Raw genomic sequence first — 10,445 nt, 5'->3', positions numbered from 1 at the left:
ATGTGGAAAAATAAGCCCGGTAAAATAAAATGACCTGTCCAGCATACCTAGCCGGTCATGGCAGAACCAGAATTTGGCATTATCTTCGATTGTCTGGTGGCCTTTCCAGAGGACTAGCTCGCACTTACCCTTGTATGGCTCATAGCAAACTGGCCAAGGATGAGCACGGGGAAGCCATGACTGAGAGGTTCCTGCTCCATCTGCCTCCAGTACCTGGTACCTGGAGCCTCTGCCTCCTCCTCTGCAACCCACCCCACTCCTGCTCTCCTTCCAAAAGTGCACAAACGGAAGTCACAAACTGTCCTTCTAAAATCCAGTTGTTCCATTGGACTCTCCTTAGATCCTGTCTCCATGGGGCCCTTCCAGAGCCCCCTGCCTAGGGACTCTGCCACCTGTTACCTTGGTCACACCGTATTCCTTTGAATCCAGAGCTGCAATAACAGGTGCCGGTGACGTGGTCACAGGTGGCGTTGTTCATGCACTCACATAGCTGCTGACACCCATAGCCAAAGGTTCCTGGGGCACATCCTGTGTAGCACGAAGAAGAAATGGGACGGATAGACACATCCTCGCTCGCTCTTCCCATCCTATATGTAGCCAGCTATGATTAGCCAGTTCCAACTCAGAGTGAAACCTATTTCCCTGTATCTCCCACTGTGGTTGGACCGTGGGAGCACCTTAGCAGTGGACAGAGCACCTTAGCCCTGAGTGTTGGGGGACACCCACTCCTACTTCCTCCTCACCTGACACATTTATGCAGCATGTTTCACAGGCCAGGCCCTGAGCTGGGTGCCCTGGAGGCTTCAAAGAATTAAACGACGGTCTCCCTGTATTCCCTCAGTCCCCCCTCAGGCCTCTGTGATCTGCCCTTAGCATCTTCCATTCCTCCCCCAGCAACTGGAGGAAGAAGCTCTACAGGCACATCGATGTAGGCATGACCTTCAGCCTTTTTTCTTGGGAGTTGCCCCAAAAATCCAGGGAACACGAGGTGCAGAGCCCTGAATGAGTGGACTTTGAGGGGCGGTGGCAGGGGGGCTTCCCCTGCAAGAGGCTGATGCCTGGCACCAACACTCAGGGTCAGGGGTTGGGACGGCTTACTCTGCTCGCAGTGTCGCCCGGTGAAGCCCGTGCGGCAGGTGCACTTGCCGCTGATGTGGTCACAGCTGGCGCCATTCTGACACTGGCACACACGCCCACAGTCCTTCCCGTAAAACGCTGCGGGGCAGCCTGGAGAAACAGGGTGGGGACAACTACGGAGATGCAGCTGGGACCAAAGCTGTCATCTGCTGCCTCTCTCTGAGCACAGGGTGGGGACCTGTGAGACCCTGCACCTCAGCTGTCACTACACTCTGGACTCCAGGCTTCATGAAGGGGTAGGGGTGAGAGTGAGGAGTTCTTTAGACAAAGGTGTGCTGGAACCAGAGACCAGGCTAGGGTCTCCTTGCTGTGTAGCCACGGACTGTTCCTCCCTCTCTGGGCCCTACTGTCCAGAGGGTCGGGTCTTGGTGATTGCCTGGGTACCTTACAACCCTGACTTTCCAGGACTTGGGGCTCATCAACCCCCTGAATCCATCCAGGCTTCCCAATCCTGGGGTGGGGTAGGGGGCAGCTCCGGCCCCAGGGGCCTCCCTCCTCCCTCCCTCCACAGGCCTGGACGATGCTCAAGGCAGCCAGCAGGCCGCAGCACGGGATCCCCAATAGCTGGGAGGCCAGGAGGCAGGACTTACGCTGAGTGCAGAAGAGTCCAGTCCAGCCAGGGGTGCAGTGGCAGGCCCCATCCTCGGCGCTACAGCGTCCCCCGTTGTGGCAGCTACACGTGTGGAAGCAGGCGGGGCCCCAGAACCCTGGTGGGCAAGCTGGGGGATGGGTGGGACACAGAGGGTGAGACAGAGGCAGACAGAATCGGAGGGAGAGGAAGGGGGACTGCACGTCAGCCAAGATGCCAGGATACACCCGGGTGGAATTTCCTGGCTTTCCTGACACACTGTTCCCAGAATTCCTCCACTCACCTCCTGACCCACTCACCCAGGATCCTCTGCCCACTTGCCCAGCTCTGAGGGCTCCTGAACTTCCCTTCCCGGGGGACCAGCTGTGATTTGGAGCATGTGGGGGTGTGTGAACTAAACACTGCAGTTTACAGCGTGAACACTTAACATTCCCGTGACGACGAGGACTTTCCCAGGGTGGGGACTCCCCTCTTTCGGCTGATGAGCTCCCCGAGGACGGCACTGTGTCTCCTCCACCAGAATGGAAATTCCCTCAGGCCAGGCCATCCAACTGGGACCTCCCTCAGGGTACTGGCCACATCTCACCCATCGCACCAGGAGCTCCACGGGGCTAGAGGTTAGGCCTTCACCCTGGTGTGGTCCCTGTTACTTCCATATCGGATTGGGGTACACCTTACAAGAACAGCTTCTACAATTCCTTGTCCGGGCTTATGTGCCCAGGACATCATTCACATGGGTCACTCAGGGGACCCCTCACCCCTCTGAGGTGACTGCTCTGGCCTCACGTCACTTCCCCACTCCCAAACCCCAGCAAGCCAGTCCCTGCCCCCTTCTCCTCCCCAACCAAACGTAGGGGCTACTCCTTGCTCAGGTGCCCACGGAGCATTAATTCTCAGTCTTAGTATCAATGGTACTCCCAACAATGTCAATACCTCTATTACCAACAGTTAATAATGCCAGTGATCGATCCTAATGACTCATCATGTTAGCTATGGAGCTAAATGGGACTCAGGTGGACATTCCTGTCCACAGAAGGAGATTTTGGTGGAGGCACCAGGGACACACAGGTTCTGGGCAAGGAAGGGGTGTGTTCGGGGGCCAGACTTCCGGCGGGGGGGGGGGCGTTCCCAGGAGGCAGCTGCTTACCCTGTGAGCAGTCCTTGCCAATCCATCCAGGGAAGCACTGGCAGGAGCCATCGATGGGGCTGCAGGTCCCGTTGTTGGCACAGGAGCAGAGCTGGGCGCAATCCTGTCCAAAGCGCCCTCCGGCACACACTGTGGGCACAGGACAGCCTGGCTCCTGCCCTCCCACCTGCACTCCTCAGACCACCACCCACAGCTGCTGCACCCCTAGATGTTCCCAGGCCATTGCCATTGTGGCCCTGGGCTCACAGATCTGGGTGGGAACTGCCCACCTCCACAGCCCCATCACCCTTCTCCATGTGCGCAGAAATGAGTTCCCCTCTTGTGCCCACAGCTGCATTCTTCTGGAGGCTCTATTATTACTGATCCCCTTCGAAAGAGGCCCAGACTGAGGCCCAGAGGGCTAGGTAGAGGCCCTTGACTTGGGCCTCACAGATGGAAGCGGTGAGGCTGGGAATCTGGCCTCTGCCCTCAGTCTACACGGCTCCACGGCCTTTTGCTTTCCATTACCACATTCTTGCCGGCATCACTATCCCATAGCCACGAGGGTGGACGATGTTCGTAGCTGGAAGCAGAGGGGCAAGTGCAGGGTGGCAGGTCGGCCTGCAGTTAGACTGTTGGAGGACTGTCTCTGCCCACCTGTTTCCTCTGTCTCTCCAAATCCCACCTGTTCCTCAAGCCTTAGCTCAGCCTCAGGACAACCCTCCTGAGTCCACAAGGAGCTCTCTTCCACTGAGCTCCTGTGGTTATTTCCACCTTGAGTCACTTGTAGGGTTGTGATTCTCGCCCCTCCTGGAGGAGTCACTCCTTGGTCCCTAAAGGAAGTGCTGGTGTCCTCAACCAGGCTGTAAGCTCTGACAGAACTAAGTCTGAGTGTTAATTGAGCACCTACCTTTCATTTCCCCTGCAGTTCATTCTCCACCTGCTTCCTACAACTTGAGCTCTTTAAAGCATAGCTCTCTTCTTCATGGCACTCCTGTGCCCTGCTCAAACATCCTTAGTGGCTCCCCACTTCCCCAGAATAAAATATAGCTACCTCACCTGGGTTACCCTTGACCACCTGTCTCTCCCAGACACATAGGCCGCTGGCCCACACAACACTTTCTAAATACACCGCATGCCTTCACTCCAGCTGTTCCCTTCTAGAGTTTCCCTGACCCTCATGTCCAGCTGTGGAAATCCTACCCTGCCTATAAGACTCATTTTGTTCTTAAACTTTATTTGTTTGAGAGACAGAAAGAGCGAGACCAAGAGCGAGCACAAGCAGGGAAGAGGGAGAGAGAGAGGGAGAGAGAGAATCCCAAGCTCACAATTGTGAGATCATGGCCTGAGCCAATATCAAGAGTTGGATGCTTAACAGACTGATCCACCCAGATGCCCCTATAAGACTCATTTTAAATGCTACCTTCCCGATGATCTCTCTCTAGTAGACTGTTAATCTTTCAAGAATCCATTGTCTTCTTCCTTAGAAGTAGAATCTGAAGTTTTAGCTGGGCTTATGGCCACAAAGACTTCATTTCTTAGGCTCCTGCACCGCTGGGTATGGCCATGTGACTACATTCTGGCCAATGGTAAGTGGAAATGCATGTCTTTAGTTGCCCATTCCTCATCCTTGTTGAAGGATAATGTGGATTATGGATAAGAACTGTGGATAAGGTGGCTGAGTTTAAGCAGCTAGCTTTCATCAGAGGTGGAAGCCATGTACTGAGGATGGCTGAACAACAAGACAGAAGGTGACTGGTCCCTGACAACTTTGTAAGCTACCCTACCATTCTCCAATGGTTTACTTCTGGATAGTTTCTTTCTTGTTCGTTCGTTTTCCTTTTCTCTTTCTTTCTCTCTTCCGGAAATAATGTTTGTCATTTTCAAGTCAGTTATTTTGGCTTTTTATGTCACTTATAGCTGAACTAAATCCCGATTCACCCATCTTCTCTGGTTTTGGGGTGCTATATCCTTGTTTGAACTTCCAGACCCTCGGTTAGTTTCTTCTTCCCGGTCTTCTGTTACTGTAACTTGTGAGTCTATTTCAGGCCAGGCCTGAGTTCTACCCATGTCTTTGTCTTCCACAACACCTGGAAAAACCAGGCAGGGTAGTTGAATGTGTGGAAATAAACTGGCTGCCCCTCAACTCCCAAGTTCTTCTGGGGAAGGCTGAGCTCCAAATTTCCCCCTCTAGACTATAGGCTTTGTGAGGTCAGGGAATGTGGTTCTCCTGTTCTTTATTGCGTCTGAGTGCTCAGCGCAGTGTCTGATGTGTAGGAAACACTCAGAGAATATTCCAACATGGCCAAAATAGGCCTCAGGAGCAGTGACCTTCCAGTGGGTTCTGCTGGGACCAGTGACTCTTCTCCCTCGGAGCTCTACCAGGTGCAACCTTCTCCCCTTAGAGCCCAGTTGTAGCCATCCCCACAATCCTCCAAGAAGGCTTCCGTGCATTCCTGTTATGGGGGAGGAACCCCTTGAATGTCCGAGGCCTCAGCTAAGTCACTCAGAGGATCATGGGAAAGTGTTGATTCTTAAAGAGAAGCGACTTACCCAGGACCCAGGTCTCTCAAACCTTGGGCTGGCACCCTCTCCTTTATGCCACACTGCCTCACCTTCAAGCCCTTCCCCAACCAGATTGTGGGCAGCTGGAGCCTGGGATCTGTGTCCACCTCATGCCTTTCCTGGACATGACCAGTGGTTGGGACAAATAATGAAGGCGGCATGGTGCACCAGGGTCTCCAATGTAAAGCCTTGGGTTTGGGTCTTAATTTTATTTATGTATCCAGCAAACAGTTCTAGGCACTTATATGCACAAGACACCATTCGAAGTGCTTCACAATTACTAGTTCGGTCAACCTTGTAATACTTTCAATATTAGATATTTTCATTACTACTCCCTATTATCAACTCTACAGACGAGGAAACTGAGGGACTGAGGTCAAGTAATTTGCCCAAGGTCACACAGCTAGAAAGGTCTGCCACTTACTCGGTGAGCACTTTTGGACAGACTGCGTGACTCCTCTAAGTCTCTGTTTCCTCATCTCAGAAATGGGGCTAGTGACCCTCATTCACTGGGCTCAGGCCGTAGTTCGCAGCTATGGGGCTGATCTGGGGCCCTGCGCTTCCCCTGGCCGAAACCTTAGCTCCTTCCAGAGCGGACGGCTTGCACCTCACCACCTGCAGCTCAGGTTCCTGCTTCTTCCCCGCCTCTGGGAGGTGCTTGATTTGGGGAGCCCGTTTCCCCAGTCCTGGCCCTGTATGGGGAAGGGGGTGAGCTGCTCCACCTCCCATACCCCCCAAACCGGCTCTGGGCTTCTCTAACAAGACAGTCTTATCTTTGAAGTCTTTCTCACACGCTCCAGGCTGACAAATTCACCCACAGAGCCGCTAATACGATCAGTCTAATACATTAATTGGTCGACTTCTTAGCTGAATCAAGAGTGAGGCAAGAAGAGGGGCGGTGGAGAAGGGGGCTGATGAAAAGAAAACATCTGGTTATATTTAATCTATGTTTAATGATTCTGCATAAGCAGTGTCTGTAATTTGTAACTCGCTGGAAAGCCGGTCATTAGAAAGTGTCAGTTCAATTTTTTACAAGGTTTGAGACTTAACCAGGGCAGTTGCCATTTATAGCAAACTCTATTAGATCTATATGTGGAAAATACTCATTAGGCCAGCGGGCGATAAATCAGACATCGCAGGATCTGAGAGTTACTCCGCGGGCTGTTTAGGTCCTAATTTAGACCCAGCCTATCTGTATTGACGGCTGGGTCTCCGATGTTTAATAAGTAAACCTCGACGCGTCGGGTTATGATTAAACTGTCCTAGGAGGGCTGCAAGCAAATGAAACTGTCACATATGCTTCCCTGGGGCCCAAACTTCTCATGACCTCAAAGCATCATGGAATGAACTTTCCACTCATACATATTAACGGCCCATAGCCTTACAAAACCAGCCCAGCTCAGTGGTGATTATTCATCAAAAGAATCTGTTCCCCTGGGAGGTAGTGAGCTCTCAGTGGAAGCATCTAAGCAGAGGCCAGATGAGATTCTCGGGCAGATGACCTTGAAGTTGCTTTAAGCTCTAAGTTTACCTTAGTCTGAGATCTCTTTGCTTCTATAGGTCAGAGTACAAATTCTGCACCCCTGTGTTCAAAGCTGTCCTGAAGGCCTCAGACCACACCTTCCCAGTCCCCCCTCTGCCATCCCCGGCCCCCACGTTCTTTAGCTACCCCTTAATGCCAGACAGTCCCATGTCCACACCCAAGCTGCTTGCTCTACCCGCAACACCTTTCTTCCTTCTCTGCCTCTTAGGCTAAGACCCAGCTGAAGACCTGCACGGCATGCTGCTGTCCCCCAAATCCACACCGAGCACTGGCCTCACCGAGCCAGGGACGGCAGTAGGCAGCGGGGTGTGCCAGAGCCCCCTTCTACTTTCGCGCTGGTTGCTAAATACTCAAGAATTTTGAGACCGCGTTGAGCCACTGGGACTAGTGGCATCAACCACGGCGGAGACATCGAGGTCGCAGAACTTGCTTGCAAATGCTACAAAGCGAGGCTTTCCCCCCACAGAGAGCCAGTTGAGCAGCACGCCAATGCAAATAAGCTTTATTATCTCCCTTTTCAAGTCCTGTTGAGTGGCGGAGGCTGGCTGGAGTTGGCCTTGTGAAGGATGCTACTGCTGTGGAGATGGGAAACTGCGGTGAGGGATCAGTGACGTTGGCCTGAGTGTGGGGGGAGCAGGGCTGGGAGGCTGCCATCTCCAGCCCATGCCAGAACTGTCTCCTCTGAGTTCCCACAGCATTCTCTGCCTTTACCACTTGGCACTCAGCGGAAGCCATTCGGGGACGCTTCTTACGCAGAACTCCTCTAACGCTTATTTCATTTTTCCTCAGCTTTGGAGTCAGAATTTGTTTCTCAGCTCTGCCACTTTCTAGTGGTGAGACCAATGAGTAGTCATTTAACCTCTCTGAGCCTGTTCCTTTTAACTGCGCAATGGCTTTGTCTCATGCCTGGCGGTGACCGGTTCTCACAAAGGTAGGCCTACGCCCTGAAGATGCAGGGAGCTGCCTCCACAGAGCATGATGAGAAGCCCCAAACCCCTCCTTCCAGCCCCTTCTCTCCCAGGATGCCTCGCCTCCCTGGCCCACACCTTCCCCTGGAGACACTACCTTGGTTGCAGAGGGCTCCGGAGAATCCAGGGAGGCACTCACAGATGCCACTGATGTGGTGGCAGGGACCACTGCTGTGCACGCAGAGGGGACATGGCTGGGCGCAGCCATGGCCATAGAAGCCAGGGGGGCAGACTGGGGATGAAGGGGAGAGGACGGTCAGCAGCCTCAGGGGCCCCAGTCAGCTTGGCTACCTGGCCGGTTCCACACAGGGATGCAGAGAGGCTCCTCAGGGGTATGCGGAGAGCTGTCTCCACCCCACACCTTCGAGGGCCCACCCCCTTCTGCAGAGAGGAGCTGTGGTCTGGTCCTGTTTCCGCTGAGGAGCCAGGCTGGGCCCTGAACTTAGGGACAGAAAAGCCAGTGCAGGGAGAGAGGGGACTAGAGGGAGAGGTTTGATGGGGGCTGACTCTGAGACCCCAGCCCCTCTCGGGCCAGGACTAGTTCCAACAGGGAAGGGGTGGAGAGGGTGAGCCATCTTACTTCTCTGGCACAAGGGTCCTCGGAAGCCAGGGGCACACTCACAGCTCCCATCCTCTGGGGAGCAGGAGCCACCGTTCTCGCAGCTGCAGGAGACGGAGCAGTTGGGGCCCCAGCGACCAGGTGGACACATGCTGTCACAGCGGATGCCTGTGGGCCAGAGGCAGACTCAGGTCAGTGGTAAGAGGAGTGAAGGCAGAAGGAAGGATGATGGGAAGGGGCGCCATGCAGAACAAAGGGGTGGAGGTGAGCACAGTGTATCTGGGAGTGCAGAGGAAAACTCCTATCTAGACTTGGCTGGTCTAGGGAGGGCTTCCAGGAAGAGGAGATGCCCAAACTAAGTCCTAATGGCCAAGGAGGGATTTACCAGGTAAAGGAAACCCTCTGTGCAAAGCGTAGGAGGCAGGAGAGAGAATCGTGCCTTGAAAGAAAACACAGCATAACGTGGCGGAACCATAAAGTGCAAAACGAGGTATGGCAAGAGATGGGATTATGGGACCAAGAAGGGACCAGGTCATGAAGGACCACCCTCATCTTTGACATCTTAGCTGGTATCCAAGGTTAGGCTTGAGAGAAACCAACTCTGGGGCAGGTGAATGCTGTTACGGGGCGGGGCTGCTCGAGCCACGAGTGAGCTCCCTGCCTAGTGGCCATGTCGGCCCAGGAGCCACTGGTCCTTTGGGTCCCAGACAACCAGCCCTAGGGTGAGGGCTCAGACAGTGGGTGGGGTCTTTTCGGATCCTTTTGACCACAGCCCTCGGTGCAAAGTGGATTTTATATCATACGTGCACACGTGTTTGTAATAGAAACCAACACTTTGCAAAATGAGGTTTTATTGTCACTGTATGTGACGTACTCCGATGTTTTCTCTATGCTATTATGTATTCTATTAAGAAAGAGGAGGAGGGGCGCCTGGGTGGCTCAGTCGGCTAAGCGTCCGACCTCAGCTCAGGTCACGATCTCACAGTTCGTGGGTTCGAGCCCTGCGTCGGGCTCTGTGCTGACAGCTCAGAGCCTGGAGCCTGTTTCAGATTCTGTGTCTCCCTCTCTCTCTGACCCTCCCCCGTTCATGCTCTATCTCTGTCTCAAAAATAAATAAACGTTAAAAAAAAAATTAAAAAAAAAAAAAGAAAGAAAGAGGAGGAAGGCCTACCTGGTCTTCTTGAGTGGAGACAGAGCAAATAAGTTACTGAGATGATGGCAGCCCAAAGGCTAAGAATGAATTTTAAAAGGCCCGAGGCCCCAGCTGAGAGGTGGGGTTTCCTCTCAGGCAGAAAGACTTCCAGTCTGACATGCATTAGGTGAACAGATGGGTGTGGGCCCCAGGAAACTGGCGTGGCTTTGGATGGTGAGTATCAGAGGCTCAGAGAAGAACAGAATTAGCTTGAAGATCATGTCTGCCTTGTTCTAGGGACGGGGGTTGCGAGAAAGAGAAAGAGAGAGGGAGGAAGACTCTCAGGCCCAGTGACGAGAGCCAGCCCTAGCACGAGGAGAGCAGTGGGACCAATTTGGAGGCAGGCTGGAATTGCAGAGGCCCCCCTGTGCCCATGGGAAGGGGAGGGAGGGAGGGAGGACTGAACAGCCAGAGAGAGCGGAGAGCGAGGGGATATGACAGGCCTTATTCACCCTCCGGTGCCTGTCTAGTCCAGTGCATACACTCCCTCCTTCGCCCCCCTCCCTGTGACATCTCAATTTGCCAGCAGGGCAAAGGTTTCTGATGCTGCTCTCCTGGAAATGAGGCCTCTTCGTGGCGCGGGGGAATCTGGCCAGCACACTCCACCCCTTGATGGAGGCCTCTCCCGGTGCGGTTTCAAGGGCTCAAGAGGCTGACCCTGGACAAACCCCACGGATTGACTGACTGAAGGGGAACCTGGGGAAGGCAGGGCCACGAAGCTATTCAAAGCTTTGGATACTGCTTCAAGTTTCCCCTTCTCGAGGCA

General features: G+C 53.7%; 1 protein-coding gene across 2 annotated transcripts in view; it reads right to left on the bottom strand.

The window, feature by feature from the left end:
- MEGF11 (multiple EGF like domains 11) overlaps window positions 1-10,445 on the bottom strand; it is a 286,338-nt gene that overhangs the window by 15,876 nt on the left and 260,017 nt on the right. For both annotated transcript variants that reach the window (XM_032593616.1, XM_030317888.1), the window contains exons 14-19: window positions 8,509-8,655; window positions 8,026-8,160; window positions 2,874-3,002; window positions 1,728-1,856; window positions 1,099-1,227; window positions 400-528 (exon numbers count right to left, since the gene is read on the bottom strand). In XM_032593616.1, coding sequence (XP_032449507.1) covers window positions 400-528; window positions 1,099-1,227; window positions 1,728-1,856; window positions 2,874-3,002; window positions 8,026-8,160; window positions 8,509-8,655 — 798 coding nt within the window. The remainder of the gene's footprint in view (window positions 1-399; window positions 529-1,098; window positions 1,228-1,727; window positions 1,857-2,873; window positions 3,003-8,025; window positions 8,161-8,508; window positions 8,656-10,445) is intronic.

Source organism: Lynx canadensis, chromosome B3, assembly GCF_007474595.2.
Source record: "Lynx canadensis isolate LIC74 chromosome B3, mLynCan4.pri.v2, whole genome shotgun sequence".
Lineage (NCBI taxonomy): Eukaryota > Metazoa > Chordata > Mammalia > Carnivora > Felidae > Lynx > Lynx canadensis.
The sequence above is the reverse complement of the archived record's forward strand: the minus strand, read 5'-3'. Positions and strand labels throughout refer to the sequence as shown.